This window comes from Narcine bancroftii, chromosome 7 (genome assembly GCF_036971445.1).
Source record: "Narcine bancroftii isolate sNarBan1 chromosome 7, sNarBan1.hap1, whole genome shotgun sequence".
Classification (NCBI taxonomy): domain Eukaryota; kingdom Metazoa; phylum Chordata; class Chondrichthyes; order Torpediniformes; family Narcinidae; genus Narcine; species Narcine bancroftii.
The window spans coordinates 43,432,437-43,451,856 of NC_091475.1; the positions used below are offsets into that span (position 1 = coordinate 43,432,437).

Below are 19,420 nucleotides of genomic sequence, written 5' to 3' on the forward strand. Positions count from 1 at the left end.
CTGCTCTGTTTAATTAAAGCCATTTGTTTTCCAGATGTGTTCCCTCTGTAGACTCTATATTAAATACACACACTCTACTGTTTAGTAACAAAGGAAGAGAATACCAACTATGGTTTATCTTTTCTTGATAGAGGACAGAAGAATGGCAAGTTCAGACAGGACAAAATTCTTGAATGAGAGATGGTGGGCAAAACCTTTGTCTTTGGTTAACCCTGAAAGCAATTCAGGCCAACCTCCTCTCCAATATCAATGACTTCCCTTTGTAGGATGTCTCCAGGCCAAATCTAAAGAGTTCCCTGCTTTGTCTACTGCGAGCAACACCTTGTTGGCAAGATTTAACAGAGCTCATAACCAGTAACCACCATTTTGTATACAAACAAGACTCTGCTTTAGCCCCATTTCTCAAAACTTGGAGACCTCAGTATTCCATATGATGAATCCAGTTTGGCGTTGGAATGCTCAAAGTCAAAAGATATAGGGAGAAACAAGTCTCTTCTCACCGGTGTTAAATAACATGTCAGCTGTCCTTACCCCACACAGTTGGTTCTATTAAGTTGCATTAATAACTATACAAATTTTATTCATAGCCAAGTGCAACACAGCAACAGACCCTTCAGCCCTCTGAGTCCTTGCTGACTATCAAGCACACATTTACACCAATTGTACAATAATCCTATGTTTTTTCTACATATTCCCAAGAACTCCCCCAGATTCTATGCATCATCTATCTTCAGTGGTCAACTAACCTACCAACTTTGTGATTTAGGAGGAAACTGGAGCACTCTGAAGAAACCCATCTGGTCACAGGAAGGACATCCAAACTCCGCACAGACGGCACCAGAGTTCTGGGTTGAACCCAAGTCAGCACTGCTAGTTACGTCACAAGACTCAAACTGTAATAAAATGTTAAAATGTAACATTAATTGCAACTGTTTATGTAAGAGACTAATCACTTTAGCCTGTCTGTCGCAGTTACCAGCAGGTGCCAGTTACTCACTCATTGCCTGTGGATGTTTCTACACATTTTAGAGGAGCAAACAAGAGAGACACAGAAGTCTCTAGGGTTTCAATAATTCTCTTAAATTACTGGAGATTCCAGGTCAAATTCAGAGAACTTGCCAAACCAGACTGATCTCACTTGCCTGCAACAGGAACAAAAGTGAAAATCTGAGGAAGTCTTCAAAATTTATCTCCCCTCAACTCCATTTGATGTTTCTACTAATGGCTGCATGGCTCAATACTGGAATTGTGCCCCACATTCGGGGTCAAATGACAATGCTCAGAAAAAGTTGGGTTTAAGTTCCATACAAGGAGTTCAACTAAATTAAGTTGCCAGTTTAGCACAGCAGTAAGAGAGTGCATCATTGTTGGAGACATTACTCTTAAGGTGAGTGTTAAGCTAAGGACCAGGGAAGGTAGAAAGGTCCCAAAGTAATATTCCAGTGGAGGCTTTGGAGGTCTCTCTTCAGCCTGACCAACATTTTCTTCATAATTCATCCTAACACCAAAAAAACACACTGACTTGCCATCGCTCTCATTGCTGTTCATGAAGTCTTATGTTGTACGAGGTGACTGCAAGGTTGTTGCATAGCAGAGACTACATATTTGTTTGTAAAATATTTTGGGATGATTCTGAAATGCTTGATTAGGTGTTAAACAAATTATTCTCTTCTTTCAGCCATTTCCATGCCTTCATTCAAATACTACTTTTGCCAAGAAAAAGTACATTTTTCTAAACCTTTTCTCCTAAAAGGAATAATTGGGCAACACCTGAAAACAGGTGCAGCTCCTTCCTACCTGCTACATATTTTGGAGGAGGAATGTGCATTATTGCTTTATAAAATATGGCTGGATTCCTAGTTGTGAATGGAGCATAATTAACCCCCTTCACTTGAGAGTCTTCTTCTGTGCTGCAGTATAAGATTTGCATTAATTTTGCAAAACCACTTCTAAAAATTTAAAACCCTATGCTTTCAAGGACCTTTTGCAAATGACAAAGTACTGGAGAAAAAGACACAAATTTACTGGAGCACCTACTTGGCATAAAATGGATCAAGGGGCAACTTATAGGTCAATATCTATCATAACATTCAAGCCTCATCTGACCTTGTACGTGGGCTCGAATCATCCGACCTTGTACGCGGGCACGAATCATCCGACCTTGTACGCGGGCACGAATCATCCGACCTTGTACGCGGGCACGAATCATCCGACCTTGTACGCGGGCACGAATCATCCGACCTTGTACGCGGGCACGAATCATCCGACCTTGTACGCGGGCACGAATCATCCGACCTTGTACGCGGGCACGAATCATCCGACCTTGTACGCGGGCACGAATCATCCGACCTTGTACGCGGGCACGAATCATCCGACCTTGTACGCGGGCACGAATCATCCGACCTTGTACGCGGGCACGAATCATCCGACCTTGTACGCGGGCACGAATCATCCGACCTTGTACGCGGGCACGAATCATCCGACCTTGTACGCGGGCACGAATCATCCGACCTTGTACGCGGGCACGAATCATCCGACCTTGTACGCGGGCACGAATCATCCGACCTTGTACGCGGGCACGAATCATCCGACCTTGTACGCGGGCACGAATCATCCGACCTTGTACGCGGGCACGAATCATCCGACCTTGTACGCGGGCACGAATCATCCGACCTTGTACGCGGGCACGAATCATCCGACCTTGTACGCGGGCACGAATCATCCGACCTTGTACGCGGGCACGAATCATCCGACCTTGTACGCGGGCACGAATCATCCGACCTTGTACGCGGGCACGAATCATCCGACCTTGTACGCGGGCACGAATCATCCGACCTTGTACGCGGGCACGAATCATCCGACCTTGTACGTGGCCACGAATCATCCGACCTTGTACGTGGCCACGAATCATCCGACCTTGTACGTGGCCACGAATCATCCGATCTTGTACGTGGGCACGAATCATTTCTGGACACCATTGTGAAACAAACCTGGAATATTTCATCATTGCCCATTTTTTTTCTCATACAACAGTACTAAAATAGACTACAGTATTTGGCAAATATCACATTGCTATTTGTGGGAACTTGAAGTATGCAAATTGTCTGCAATGTTTCCTTCATTACATCGGTGACGAGACCTCAGAGACCCAAAGAAGCTATTGGTAAGTGGGCATACTGCCCAAAGATCATGCAATGTTTTGTGGAGTTAGCTGACATCTGCTGGAGTAACAAGAAGGACACTACACTGGGCCTTCACATGAACACACTCTTTTGGAAAGAGAAGCATGAAAAATGCTCAGAATAAAGTGCCCATGTTATCACTGGATTGCTCAAACCACAGGGAACTCCAATCATAAAGTTCTAGACCATCATTGTGCTTTATAAAACCTGTGAAAGAACCTGAGGCAGTGTCCAAGGAAGAGTAGAGCCTGCTTTATCTACTATATTTAAGACAGAGTTCGATAGTTTTTTGTATCATAGGAGAATTAAGAGTTATGGGGAAAAGCAGGTTGATGGAGCTGATTCCGCAGCCAGATCTTGTTGAATGGGTAGCGGTGACTTCACAGGCCTACTCCCGCTTCTATTTCTTATGTTCTTATTCTTAAACCCTGACATGCCCAGTCACAATAATTTAAGCTACTTTGGCATTCACCAAACCTCCAAAATGTCATGGTATTTTGGACTATCACTCAGACACGACCTGTATTTTGAACACATCAGTGAAATGTTGAGAATGTAATGCCAACAATGACCTCCAAAGGTTGATATCAGTCAAATGCATTCAAATACATCTAGATCTGCCTTGAACCGGCAAACTAAGCATTAAACATACCCTCACAAAACCAGAGAACTAATAGAGGCCACTCATCCTATTGTTCTCATGCTGGCCCTTTGCTTCCCAATTGTTATTCATTATTATTATTGTCACATTCCATAGGTATAAGAGCCATCATGTCAACAATCTTACCACGAACGTGAGGAGATGAAATACTTCCCAGGCTGCATCGCAACAGCTTCCTTGTCATTGCGACATAGATTTCAATGAAACAAAACACCAATATCTTTGAGCCAGCATAATCAGAGATTTATAATTTGACATGCATGGCAAACTCCATTTTCACAGTGATATCAAAAAATCATACAGATGAAGTAACATGAGGTGCATTCACGATTCATGAAATGCTACAATTCAGTTGAATGCAGGAAATGCCTGTGCTGTGAAAACTGGGTTAATTAAGTTATTTAGGGTCACTGTAATTAATATGTTATTGCAGAAATAAATTAGTTTATTGGTTTTGATTGCGACCCTGCTGATAAAACCATCCCCCCCAAACAGTACTTGGTGAGCCAGGTAATGTTGTGCTCCAAATTTCTCTTTAAGGAGTTCAATTTCTAACTGTTGTGCACTCAGGACTCCCACTCAGTTCCCTCCCCTGTAGCTCTTCCCATCCTGATCTAATTATAAACCCACCATTCATTTATAAGTCCTCAGATCAGACAGGCAGCATCTGTATCCTGTGAACACCTTTGCAAAATAAATTACTCAGGGAGATCTGTCCTTTCATCCTGATATCTTAAATGTGCAGCAAGCACAAATTTTCATGAATTATACACACTATAATGATTGGGTAAGGTTTTGTTTTGAAAGAACAAGAGCTACTCCCTCTTGGATTTCAGTATACATCTTCCATGGCCAACGAACAACAAATTCACTTTGTACCTTCAATTCACCAACACTGGCTTTTTAATAATTTGGCAGCTGTCAGAATTTCCCTTTGAAAATCATCAATTCTGATAGGAAAAAATGTTATATTGAGCTTTCAAGAAATACATTACTGCTAATTAAGCTTTATTGCAATGTAGTTACTCGACGAGGCAGTTGTATCAAGATACCACAAACAACCATGAAATACCTGATTAAGTTATCTTTTTTACTGGCTTTGCTAATGGTTTGATCACCAACTCCTGTTTGGTGTCTGGTTATAACATTGGAATTTTTTTTACATTCAACTGAGTACAGTTGAAGTCCTTAACATCTCATTGAAAAGGTAGGAGAATAACCCTCCTCATTGTCCTGGAGAGTGGATTATGCTCTCAAACTTTTGGAATCTCACAATTAATTGACTGCTAGTAATGAGACACAGCTAAAAACCTGGCTTTACATTTGAAAAAAGAGCAATAACATTGGGAATACATTTTTCAGAGATCACTGTTGTAGTTACTCCTACCATTGATCACTGTGTTTGTTGTGGTGCAAGACCATCAACAGTGCTTTGGTCACCACAGAACCCACAAAGCAGGAGAGGCAGTGAGTCATCCTCAACCTCAAGGGAATGCCTCGAAGGAAAAATATTTATGCATCCTTCGGTTGGATAACGTGGAATTCTGATACATATCTTCACTCCTGTAAAAAACTACTGTTGCAAAGAACCAGCATCTAAATACTAATCCATGCCTGGAACTTTTCCATTTGCACAAGATCCACCAATTGAAGGACTTGGGAATGGAAATGAACTATCCATCTCCATTGACTTGTCCCATCTTTTAATAAAATCTTGGTTACTCTGTATCCTAACTCCAATGATCCATAATTTTGAAATAATCTTTACGATAAACAGTTCCACATTTGTACCACTCTTGTGTTAACAATGCCTTCAGATCCATATTCTAATTTTAAGATTAATTTCCCCCACATTATGGGCTCAACCATCAGGGAAAATAGGTTTTCTTCATTTATCCTCTAAATTCATTTCTGTTTCTGAAGGACTTTTAGTGATATTCACTTAATCTTTCATGCTCATAAATAGGAATTATGCCCAAGAGAGGAGTTAGCAGTTTCAGAATGACCAAAAGGGATTTTTAAAAGAGAAACAACATAATATAAATATTTGATTATTCTCATGTCAAACATAAATCTTTGAAAATATAATTGCCAAACAGTATTTCGGTATACCTTCTCCCTGGTCATACAGTATTTCGGTATACCTTCTCCCTGGTCATACAGTATTTCGGTATACCTTCTCCCTGGTCATACAGTATTTCGGTATACCTTCTCCCTGGTCATACAGTATTTCGGTATACCTTCTCCCTGGTCATACAGTATTTCGGTATACCTTCTCCCTGGTCATACAGTATTTCGGTATACCTTCTCCCTGGTCATACAGTATTTCGGTATACCTTCTCCCTGGTCATACAGTATTTCGGTATACCTTCTCCCTGGTCATACAGTATTTCGGTATACCTTCTCCCTGGTCATACAGTATTTCAGTATACCTTCTCCCTGGTCATACAGACTGTGAAGTTGTACTCTTCAACATACATGGCTATCACTCTCTCTGCAAAAAGTATGATCATATTCTCCCTGAAATTGAAAATACTGGATAGTATTATCAGGCTCACAGTAAGTGTTAAAAGAAGTAACTATTTTCCTGAAACCAAGTCTCTTTATTAATTACACCCCACTCTCGCCCCCTCCGCCCCCCCCCCCCCAAGCCACCCCAGTTGGTGCCTATCAACATATTTAAACAGAATGTAAAATATTCAGACAAAATAAATATAATGCAATAGTGTATAATGAAAGCCTTATTTAATTGGAGTTATGCTTTGACCTCACCAGGGATCATTATCCAATAGAAATACCCTGATGATAAAATACTCACATGCAAAAATGTCACCAACATTTTTTTAACTGCATTATTTTGAGAGGATGCAGTTATCTGAAGATTATTCTTCAGTCAGGTTTGCAACTGTGGCTGGCTATCCACCAAGTGTTGTCAGACAATGAAGTGCCACACAAGGATAGAGTGAGATATGTGTGATACTTCCCCTGGTGAAAGATTGAAGTCAAGTTCAAAGTTCAAATTTATTGTCAGATTACATACATGACATCCCATCCAACCAGGAGATTTTGTTCTCCTGTGCGCCAGGCAGAACTTTTACTGATCGGTGTTTGTAAATTGCACATAAGAAGAAAGACATGTATACGAAAGAGAGAAATATAATCAAAGAAAGAAATGTAAACAAATTGACTTTGCATTACAAAAAAATACAACAATAAATAATGTGCAAAGTAAGAGTCCTTAAATATGTCTCTGATTGAGTCTGTGGTTTAGGATTCTAATAGTGGAGCAGTTCCTGATCCCGGTGGTACAAGCCTTCTGGCACCTCTTTCCTGATGGCAGCAGCGAGAACAGAGTATATCCTGGGTGGTGTGGATCCTTGATAATTGAACTTGCTCTTTGACGGCAGCATTCCATGCAGATATTCTTAATTGTAGGGAGAGGTTTGACTGTGATGTACTGGGCAGTGTACACTACCTTTTGCAGGCCTTTCTGCTCAGAGATACTGTGCCTTATACCAGGCCATGATTCAGCCAGTCAACACACTTTTCACTACACATCTTCCTTTCACATACTGAAGCTTCCTTTCACGTACTGAACCTGAGGAAGTAGAATCATCGACAAGCTTTCTTCACAATGACATTAGTATTTTGGGTCCAGGAAAGATCCTCCAAGTTAGTGACTCCCAGGAATTTAAATTTGCTCACCCTCTCCATGTCTGATCCCCCACTGATCAATGGATCATACATCTGTCATTTTCTTTTCCTAAAGTATACCATCAGCTTCTTGGCATTGGCGACATCAAGTGCGAGGTTGTTGTTAGTACACCATTCAACCAAGATTTCATTCTCCCTCCTGTATGCTGACTCATTGCCCCTTTCTATGCAGCCCACTACTGTGGTATCACAGTAAATAAATTCACCTTTAGAGTATAACCAATTGATTGGTTAAAGGCAGACAGAACCTCAGAATGACTTTCCTGGCAATGGGTTATCCAAAGTGCTCCACAACCGACGAAGTGTGTTCTTCTAAATTGCAATCACTGTTGTATGGTACATGGTCAGAAATACAGCAGCCAATTTGAGAACCACCAGGTCCCACAAACAGCATTATGGTAATGACGAGAGAGGATGGAAGTAAATAGGAACCGCTGGCAATTTCTTACATCAATGGAACGGATCAACCTGCCAATATGAACAATGAGAATTCTTGTTTATTTTGGCTCATTGCTTCCTTGCATTGTGTCTTCAGTGGCATAGACAAGTAGGGATAACCAGTAGCTGATGTGGGTTGAAATGATTGACTCAGACAGCTTTCAAGAGCTAAAGCTCATAATGGTGATGTTGAGCCGTATACAATAGAGCACAATGCTGCTGACATCAACTTCCATTGCAGCTCCTGGTCTTTACTAAAACCAAATACCACATGTAATAAAGGGGCTGAAAAGAATGAAATGCAGATGTGAGTTATTAAAGTGTATGCTAATCACCCCATCTCTCTGAATGCCAGCCAATATCCATTTCCTTCAATCCCGACAATGTATTAGAACATAGGTAATCCTCTTGTTAAAGCCACTTTATGGTTTTAAGTGCACCTGGAATGTGACTTCAGGGTCTGTACTTAACCAACAGATTGCATGGTTTGAGGCAGTGCAAGCATTTAGTTACCAACAGCTGCCAATATATTTAGTGATACAGATAGAACTGGTGAATCAAATCAAACAATGTCATTGCTGACATAGCTATTTCAGAGACTGAATGGATGAGGATTCGAGCGTGATAATCAATCTCTAAGATCACAATACACGGTGGAAGAGGGAGGCTCTTACTTCACCGAACTGGATATTATTCAGTGGTAGCTTTGACCAGAAGTGGTGCTAGACTTTTCCACCATAGGGAATCAAACAGGAATCTTAATTGCTGTCTCTCATATTGATATTCAAAGCTACACTTTCACCAGGGATTGCTGAATTTTGATTAGTACTGGGAAAACCTGAGCAAGTTTCCTCTCAAGGATATGGAGGCCAAATGGAACACCCCCTAACCTTAGCATGCTTTGCTTGTTCTGTGGAATGTAGCAATATCCTATAGCATCAGGATGGCTGATTGATGAGCTTCAAATGTGTGTACACTTGTACAAAAGGTTACATTTAAGTAAGATAGATTCTGTTGGGTTTCAAGATCAACATCCAATTTAGTCAAAGGTTTATATGATACATTCCTCACTGTCCTTTAAGCTTAATTTATACTACAGCCCATTGCAGATCACATTTCTTACATGGAGCTTAAGTTCACAGTCTTAATACTTGCTTCATGCACTGGCCATTATTGCAGAACCAATCTAATTCATACATTGAAATTGTGCTCAAGAGGGAAGAGATTGCCAGCAGCTAATTATAAATTGAAAGAAGGTGTGGTTACCATGAATCTTATGGTAACACTTCGATAGTATTTGTTATTATCCAATTCAAAACCATTAACAGATGGAATATTTATTATTGCAATGCAAACAAGGTTTCCCTGCATAGTCCAGAGATAAGCTATCCAGAGTCATAGCATTGCTGTCCAGATGAGAAACTGGGAGCTCTTTTATATTGAATAGATTCCACTTTTACTAATGACTGGGTGTCTTTGATCATAGAGCAAAGGTTTTTAAAAGGCACCATTTTGTGACTAAATGTCCATTTTGTGACTAAATGGCATCACGGTGCCATTTAGTACATTCGTTTTAATGTTAGCTTCATGATGCTTTATTAATGTTGATACACGAGCTCCAGGAAGTCAGTTCTTAACAGTTTATTCTGCTCAGCGAGACTTGACTTTGTTTACATTTCATTATTGCTCTAGTATGTCTTTTATAGTCCCTTCTTTCATTTTCTGTATGGGACTTCATTTGAGCCCTTTGTAGTAGGAGAGAGCTTATCGAGGTATCAAGGGCAGTTTTGTTATACTAACTCTAAAATTCTACTGGTAACATTTTGAAATTTTGTTTTCTGTACATAGATTCTTGACACATTTTATGTTAATACTGTTAAAGCAAAATAAAAACAAATAAAGGCTGGTGCAATAGGTGACACCTAGCTCTCAAAGCAATTTGGCTAGTGTGGGAAACTGAATCAGTTTTAACCAAACTTAATTTGAACACATCAGTAATATTAAGTAGTGCTGAAAAGATGTCTGTATTACGTCATACTGGTGTTAAATTGACTTCTAATTTCCACCCCACAACAGACACATCAATATGAACTCCAATTTCTGTTCTTATTTCAAAAATTACAGGAACTGTCCTGAGCCACCCCAGTAACTTAGAGATAAAATATCTGCAGGAGGAATTTGTCCTTCATCAATGGCTCTAAACTTGTGTGGGAAGATTGGTCACTGGTTGTATTGGCAACCTCTTCGCTGACCATCACCTCTCAGGGGCACTCCAAGAATGCATGCTTAGTCCCCGACTCTACTCCCTGTATACCCTTGACTTCATTAACCAAGTTCAGCTGTAACTCAATCCATAAATTTGCTAATCACACCACCGTTGTTGGTCAAATAACTAGAAATGATGAATAAGAATACAGGATGGAGATCGAAAATCTGATTGGGTTGTGCCAGAACAGCAATTTTGCTCTCAATGCCACTAAGAATAATGAGCTTATTGTTTATTTTAGGAAAGGGAGGCTGAGGGACCCCACATCTATCTGCATCGATGAGACAAAGGTAGAGAGCGCTAGTAGCTTAAATTCTTGGCAGTCCATATACCAGAAGACATCTCTTGGAGCCAACACATGGAGGAAACTATAAAGAAGGCCTGCCAACTTCTACACTTCCTAAGAAGTCTGAGCATGTTGTCAAATAGTTCATCAGACTTCCACAGGTGCATTGTGGAAAGTATTCTGACTGGCTGCATCATTGCCTAGTTTGTTCATTTGAATGCCCAGGAATGCAGAAGGTAGGCTAGCCATCACAGGTTCTGACCTCCCATCTACTGCAGATATTTATGTGATGCACTGCTTTAAGAAGGCAGACAACATCATAAAGAACCCCCATCACCCTGGTCACAATCAAGTAGAAGGTAGAGATACCTGAAGAGCAACACCTCTAGGTTCAAGAACAGTTTCTTTCCAACAGCTTTCAGGGTCTTGAACCTTCCCTGGTTACACTAATCCTCAACTGTTCCAACATCACAAAAATGACTGTCTGCACTACTGTAACACCAGTAATTTTCTTGCACATTGGCTATTGAATATTTGTTATCTATCTTTTGTATTTTTTTTAATTTAAAGTATGCTATTAAGTTTTTTTTAATTGACAAAATACCCATTTAGCTGCAGAAAATTTTGGTGCATATGTTTTGGCAATAAAACTCATTACAGTATCATTATTAATTGCCTTCATTCAGGAATCAGAAATGCAGAGGTGAGTATAAATGGCAGCAAATATTCTTGCATATATTAAGGACTGGCAACTAAATGTTAAAATCTCCCCTCAATCTCTGAGCCCAAGACAAAGATGATTTTGAGTTTAACCCCATCAATCCTGATTTGAACTGGTTCAGTGCCTCAAGTGGCCACAATGTCAGAAGGTAAAAAATTATATTGATTATAATTGTTGCAGGTCCATGTTGTCCAGCAAACCACAGTGTCAACAGAAGAATACCATCACAATTTATCAGCACCAAAGACATCTTATATCCCAGACTCTTTCCACCATCTCGTGTGGGGTGTGGGAGAAGGGTTCCCCATGCCCTGCATAATTTTCCTTTCTGCTGCTGCCTGTATATCCTAGAAAGTCAACATGTTCAGGAGCAAAATGGTTAATACTTTAGAATGTTTGCTTTAAAACACTTTCAGGTATGAGAGAATCTCAATGCTCCTGCATCTGGTAAGAACTTGAAATGAATGGTGTTTGATACAATTTACATGATATTGAGATACTTTGATTGTTCACTCCCCTTATTACAAACTACATGGAGTATAGGACAAACATATCCAACAGGATATACACCGTATGCAGTTGAGTATACGTTGTTATTCTTGGGGTAGAGTGCCAGCTGCTTCAGTCTGAGCACACAGCACTTGAAATGATCTTGCTGATCTGGCTTTCAACCAATTTTTAATGCTTGACAAGCAAATCACTGTGCTATATATTTAAAAGTGAATGAGTACTAGAACTTGTGAATATACTATCAATTTTTTGCCTGCTTATCCACTCCTGGCAACAAAGAGTTGACCCTTGCAGCAAGGTGCTGTTGGAATAGTGACAAAATGCAATAGGAAGGCAGTTCTGTGTTTGTAGGGAAATGCCCAAACAAAATGCCCTTGAAAGGTGTAAGGTATTGAAATGTGAATACAACCAGGCATAATTTTTTCCCCCCCTAAAATTTTTGTTTTGTTAATGATAAAGGATCCATTCATTGTGAAGTAGACTACTGTTCTAAGGTTAATCTGAATTTGTCATACATCTTTAAGCAGAAGGGCATGCATCTACATCCTGGAGAAAAGCACGAACTCTCATATTCCCAGCCGCTCCCTCCCCCCCCCCCACCCGCCCCCCACCCCCCCACAGAGGGCATTCACTGTTTTGTAGTAGAGCAATGACAGTACAGTCTGAAAACAGATGCTATCCTTGTAAATGTATCATTCAATCCTCTATAACAGCATTACATAGACTACACACGGCACAGCTTAATTAAAGAATCAGTGATTATTCACAGTGATAATGCAGTAGTGACTGAGGCACCATTTCGTACTACCATTTCATGAAAAATTGGGAATTTAAAAAAAAAATATTTTAATTTTTTTTCACAGAAATAGATAGAAAAACTCTCCAAAATTACACACACACACTTTACAAAACAAATCAAACCCCCTCACCTTTCACAGTATAAATCCACACACCATCAGGGCTCACATTTATGTTGATCATCAAAAATTCTAAATGGGGAAGCCACTGGCATTTATATTATAACAACATTTCTTATTATCCTTTTTATTATTGCATTTATAATTACAATTGGGCCGGAAAAGAATATTTATTGTGAACCAGACTAATGTTCTGAGACAAATCTGAATTTGCTGTGATTCATTCATTCATTCAAAGATCACATTCTTAAATCCAGCCATAAAATATAATCATTGAGGAAATTTATTTTCCCTTTTGTATTTATTCTGCATGATTTCCTCAAGGCTAAGAATTGCAGACATTTATGAAAAATACTATCAAGACTCAATGACTATTCCCAGGACACACCCACAGTCTAGCTCCCAATGAAAACAATGGCATTTTAATTTAGCGAATAATTTATGATCAGTTGACTTGATAGCCTCGGCAGGCAAAAATGGCCATTAAAAGTAACTGATGATATAATTACAAAATTTAAATCTCCAGATGTTACCAGCACTGCAAAAGATTTAGTCATCTGCCAGTATTTTTTTTAGTCCTGTCATACTAATATTTATTGATCCAATGTTGACAATAAACTAAGTATATTTCAAAGACCTTTTTTCAGACACTAGTCTTCTAGAAACTTGAGAACCAAATAGAGTGTTTCGGCTGATTCTTTCAATTACATATTGACCATACACTTTAAACAAGATCCACTTTAAGTGGTAATAGATGAACTTCAAAACTCCCCAAGACTCTTTGAACTTGCATCTTTAGATATCTTCCCTGCTGCAGCTGTTTGAGTTCCTTCAGAACTCAAGAATCTTACTCTGCAGAATTCAGCAACAATTTCTGAGATGCAAAGTATACACAGGGTACAGACCTTACGCCTCCAGCAGACATACATGCAAGTGTTTGATATGTGATCATAGAATTTAACAGACTCAGGTAACCGAGAAAAGACAACCTTTCATCCCAGACCCAGTATTTATGTGCTTCTGTCATTCAGGCAGTGATCATTAATGTTTCTTGTATATAGTGGCGTGTGACTAACATATCACGAATGGGGTTTGCCTTCCTTACTTCACGCCACGTTTCTTTACAACCTAGAAGGAGGCAATTGCAGGCCATTAACTGTATGTCAGTTCACTGAGTGATTCCATTAATTTCCCCTGTAACCTATTCTCTCCACATTTCTATCATTATATGACTCCCCTGCATATGAAGGACCAGTTAACTGACTAAATCACGTCTTTGGGATGATGGAAGAAACATGGGGGAACCCACGCAGGCACAGGGAGTATATGCAAACTCCACACAGCACCCATCAGGATTGAGCCTGGGTCATTGGGTGAGGCAGCATCTCTACTATCTGTGTCACCACTGTGCCAAAGAGAACCTGTCTCCTTTCATGGCTACTTTTTTTTTTAAAAAGAGATACAGCACAGTAACAAGCCCTTCCAGCCCCCAAGTCTTTGCCACCCAAATACCCCAATTAACCTACAAGCCCCATACTCTATTCTCTTCATTTAGACTGCAGGCTAAAATTTGATAGCTATTGGCCACCTCCTCAGACATTAGTCATGGACAGGCTATCCAAGGCAGTACAAATCTACAGACCTCTTTACCCCTTGTGGAAGGAGTAGGCATCACCACCAGATCTGGGCTTCTCCCTTCCCAAGATCATGATTTTCGCTCATATTTTTCTCTGTCTGAGGAACCTCAGACATGTTTCCCATCTTATCATAGGTACCATACATCTTTGTCTGTTGTAGCACCCTGCCAGTATCTTAGTTGAGAACAGATAGGTCAGTGAAGTTGGAGTCACATTTCAAATCTTTTGAGAAGCTCTTATGCAGGCTTGAGTCAGAAAGTATTTTCACTCATGGGAATTAGATTTTATAGCCTTCTGGAGTTGTGTAACAAGAGCACTCTATTCAAATCCCTAAAATAATCTTAGAAAGTCACACAATTTTGTTTGAACCCCCCCCCCCCCCAGCATTTATATTTATAATGATAATGGCTTCATACTTTCAAAGCAGTTTCACAACAAGTCCCAGCAGCAACCCCATTACTTCACTGTGCCACTTCTTACTTATGGTGATGGCTCAGGCAGGGACTAGCATCATTTTGTCAGAAATCAAACCAGGACCATCGTCATCTGGTATGCACAGAGAAAAATTTCGAGCCAACTCAAACAAGTTGGAATTACTAATGATTTAAGATGTACATACTGGACTGTCTGGACATTATTAATAAATTGTTCTTTCTTGAAGATAGCTGTCAATTTTTCCACTCAGAGTCCAATGTACAGTGGATACACAAGAAACAAAAAAAAACCCCACATTATTTGAATTATTCCCTGGACAAAATCATGTTCAGCTCAGCATAATAGTATAAGCTAGCAATCCAAGTTTCCAGCTGCCTCAAAGATGACTGATTGTAATCAAGTCAAACTTTTGAGTAACATGAAAAACAGTATCCCTTCAGCCATTCGTCACAGTGGGGTCTTTCTGCCTGTGTGTGGAAGTACTTAGGAGGATTTGCATTTTTTTTTGGATGTCTGGATAGGTTAACTGAAGTATGTTGACATATGCACATATGAAGTGTCATTTTGAACCATCCCAGATTTCTGTTGGTTTTGATAAGATTTATAAATACAATCCTCTATCTGGTATGATGTCAGCACTGGGTCCCATCTTACTGAAGGCTCCATAAATCCATGATGGTATCCATTCAAATGATTAACTCAATACAACACCAGCCTTGAAAACATCAGAATGCCAGCAACAAATCAGGCAATTATCAAACGACTGGCATTAATTAGCCTGTCATGGCTATTTAAATTCTGTATCGATTTACATGAAAAGTTGCCTGATCAACTGATTTGAGCACAGTCCTTACGTTCCTATCTAAACAACCTTCCAGAATTGAAGCAAAGGAGGAGTGAGGGGTGGGGGGAAGGGTTGAAAGGGTTGGATTCCAACAGTCTGGGTGGGATGGTTTGAAAAATGAACTGTCACTTTAACCTTTGGTTAGTTCCAGTCTGACAGGGCAAGGTTGGGAGCCGGGATCGGGTAAACTGGGTGGGGGGGAACATTGGGAGAATTTGAACCATACTAAACTGAAGTGATGTCACTCGGTCGGTTGGTTGATCGCAGGTCCTCAGCTGATGGGACCCGCTCTCATTCTTTTTGAAGGAGGCGCCACTGGCTCGGGTGAGTGGGAAGCTCTGAGCTAGTGTTAAGTCTTCTCTAATGTTCACTCATGTTCTTAGGACCTTCTCAAGTTTGGTTGGGGGTTGTGGTGGGGATTTGGGGGAAAGGTGGGTGTGTGGGGGGGGGGGGGGCATCAAAAACGCCCCGTCACCCTGTCAACTGAGTTGATCGCTCGCTCGCTGCGTGCTCCCTCCAGCCACAGAGCCTCAACAAAACAGTGCGCTTCAAATACCATCGGCACAAAGAGACAGCCTGCTAACACCGACTCGTGTTCACTGAGAGGGGCTGGAAACCCACCAGAAACCCTGACAAACTTTAACAGGGGCAGACCAACTTCATCTCTCCAATACCAAAGGACGTGTATTCCAGATTCGCGCTCGCAACTGCTTGACATGGCCAGCCCTCTGCGTGGTATCTTACTGCCGGCCGGGCCGGGGCGGGGGCGGGGGGGGGGGGTGGTTTCCTCTCTCTTTGCCTTAAAAGGTACATTTCAGCAACTCGAAGGAAAAGCACTGACATCGACCCTGCAGGTTTCTCTTCACGGAATGGCCACACGCGCCGTCTAACAGGAACTAAGTCAAATGGGAAATGTGTGTTTGTCACTTCAGAACAGGTTTGCTCCAATGGCATAAAATCCGCATCTCCCGCTGCACGTTGTGTTTTCGCTCCCTCCGATGTTTGGTGACAAAGTCGGAGTGGGGACACTCATTTCAAGGACCGGGTGATTTCCAGCCCAGCCTGTTACTTTCTTTCAAGCTGTTTCTCACACAAACCAGTGCTCTTTGAGCCAACGCTCAGAGCCGAGGCTCTCTCTCTCTCCTTCCCGGGCAGGGAGGCGGCCCTTGCTCTTCACGCCTCTCCACCTCCCTGGCCCGAGGTTCGTGGCACCTGCTCAACATCAGCATCGCCCGTTCGGAGCCCAGCGTCGAGGCGGATCTCCACCAACAACCTGCCGGAGGCAGCGGCAACTGGCCAAGGAGCGCGAAGCCCAAAGTCGTGGGGAAAGTGAGAGAGCCAGGCTGCAGGAAGCCCCGAGGTGGCCGAGTGTTTGCGGTGGTCGGGAGGAGTTTATCGAATGGCGGGCGGGGAGAGCGGCCACACCGGAGGCCACTGCTTCTGCGGACGCCGAGCGGAGAGGTGGGGTCGAGGGAAAGTCCGAAAATAGTATCACGTTGACACAACACGTGATCACACTCCTGAAGCAAACAGTCCCGGCACCATCTCCTCACAGGCAGATCCCCCAAACTTTCCCCAAATGCCTGGAGTGAATGGTCGGTGGGGGACCCCCGTCCATCATCCAACAAAACACGCGAACAGAAGTGGCGGGGACGAGCGCGGATTAAGGGGAGGTTCCCCCCAAACCGAGTGACAAGACAACCGCACTTCAGTTCGCGGCGGACAGGGGTAGGGGTGGGTTTCAGATGGACAGGACCAAAAATGCGCGCTCGGTACAAACACATCTTCAATCGGAAAATCTGACAGAAACCTCCACTTACGCACTGTTTCCTGCCGGGGGTCCAGAGCGTTCACGGCTGCCCCGATGTCGCTGATCCTCCGCTGGATGGTACCGAGCCGGCGCTGGACTCCCAGCAGCTCGTCCTCGATCTCCTGGAAGAGTCCGCAGGCGTGCTGGGCCAGTTGGGCGAGCTGCCCCAGGGTGCGGGCCAGCGTGTGGTTGCTGACAGCGGGCAGTTCTTCAAACACTCGGGGCCGCTCAGCAGAGCCATGGCGAGTCAGGATCAGCGGCTCGCAGATGCGCTTGGGGAAAGGCATGTCTCTCCTCTCTGTCTCTCCGGCTGCAAGATGCGGGAGAATAAATGGGAGAGCCGGACGAAAGTTTTCCTTCTCTCCTTCCCCCCGTCCCCGCCCGCTCCTCACTGCAACCTTGCGGGGAACGGCATTCTACACCCCCGCCACTTCGCCGAGAGCAGCCCAGCCTCTCTCCGCCTTTGCGATCATCAGTGGTCGTTTCGGTGCCTTTTTTTTAAAAGAAGTTTTAAATGTTGCGAGGAACACGCGGAGCGGATCATCTGGATCTGGAGTGGCGCGATTCCCACTCCGCCTCCTCCTTCCTCACCCCACCCACCTCGCTCTGCTCCGATCCCTCCACCTCCCGTCACCCTCACAGCTCCGAGCTGAAACAGTTCGGACAGTGATTCTGGCTGCGAGTCATGTGCCGCCTGGGATTCCCGTGCTGTGGCAGCTTTCGGGACACCTCCGAAGGACTTCATCACTGGCTCCCCTGACAGAAGTGCAGGCTTGGTGGATATTTTCTGCGCTGATGTCTCCTCCTCGGTCAGGAGATCGCTCCACGTTTCCGTGAGCGAACACAAGAAGTTGGTGTGAGCCAGCCAACTCCTGGAGCCTGCCTGGCCTGTCCACAATTTGCTAACAGATCCTCTTCGTTTACTTGTCTTTGCTTCTTATTTCTCGATGAAAACATTCATCAGCCTCGCAGCATGAACAGACTTTCAGGGGACTTTTAAACTCCGACCACATTTTGTGTGAATGTGTATTTTCTCAACTTCAAGGGGCCAGCTCTAACTTTAAGATTTCGTCTTTGAGAGGACTTAGGAGAGCTCGAAGGGGACATGAGAAGGCTTTGTCAAGTAGGATGAAGAAGAACCCTAAGCTGTTCTATGCCATGTGAAGAACAGATGACAAGAATGCAGGTGGAGCCACTTAAGAATAAAGGAGGCAAGGTGCCTGGAGGTGGAGGAGGTTGGAGAGGTCTTAAATGAATACTTTGCTTCAGTATTCACCAGAGAAGAGGACCTTGATCAGGGTGAGATGGAAATAGAACAGGCTTGTGTGCTGAATTATTTTGAGATGAAGGAAGAGGAAGTGTTGGATCTTCCTGAAAACATTACAATTGATGTCCCTGAAGTTGGACTTGATATACCTCAGGTTGCTGTGGGAAGGGAGGGAAAGAGATTGCTGGGCCATTGACAATGATCTTTGCATCCTCCTTGGCCACAGGAGAGGTGCAGGAGGTTTGCAGGATAGCAACTGTGGACCATTTGTTTAAAAAAGGAATCCTGCGAATTATAGACTGGTGAGTCTTACATCTTTAATGTGTAAACTATTGGAGAGGATTCTTAAAGATAGGATTGATGAGCATTTGGAGAAGTAGAGTCCACTCAATGATGGTCAGCATGGCTCTGTGAAGGCCTTGCAAGCCTAATTGAGTTTTTTGAGGAGGTAACAAAAGAAATTGATGAAGGAAGGGCATTAGATGTGGTCTTTATGGATTTTAGTAAGGCATTTGACAATGTCCCCCAGAAAGATCATGGAACTTTGTGATTAAAAAATTGGCTTGCAGGTAGAAAGCAGAGTGTAGTAGTGGACCAAAAATATGCTGCCTGGAGATCGGTGACTAGTGGAGTGTCACAGGGATCTGTTCTGGGATACCTGCTCTTTGTGATTTTTGTAAATGACCAAGATGAAGAAGTTGAAGGATGGGTCAGTATGTTTTCAGATGATGT

General features: G+C 42.5%; 1 protein-coding gene across 10 annotated transcripts in view; it reads right to left on the minus strand.

The window, feature by feature from the left end:
* Window positions 1–17,851, minus strand: part of LOC138738824 (actin remodeling regulator NHS-like) — a 443,489-nt gene extending 425,638 nt beyond the window's left edge. For 4 of the 10 annotated variants that reach the window (XR_011341787.1, XM_069889835.1, XM_069889838.1 and 1 more), the window contains exon 1: window positions 17,432–17,849. Coding sequence is in view for 7 of the 10 variants with exons in the window: in XM_069889835.1 (XP_069745936.1) it covers window positions 17,432–17,708 (277 nt within the window). In the remaining 3 variants the exon portion in view is untranslated. Of the gene's footprint in view, window positions 1–17,431 lie in introns of all 10 variants that reach the window. The other 6 variants (XR_011341789.1, XM_069889836.1, XM_069889840.1 and 3 more) reach the window with 3 other exon arrangements.
* Between the last annotated feature and the right edge of the window lie 1,569 nt (window positions 17,852–19,420).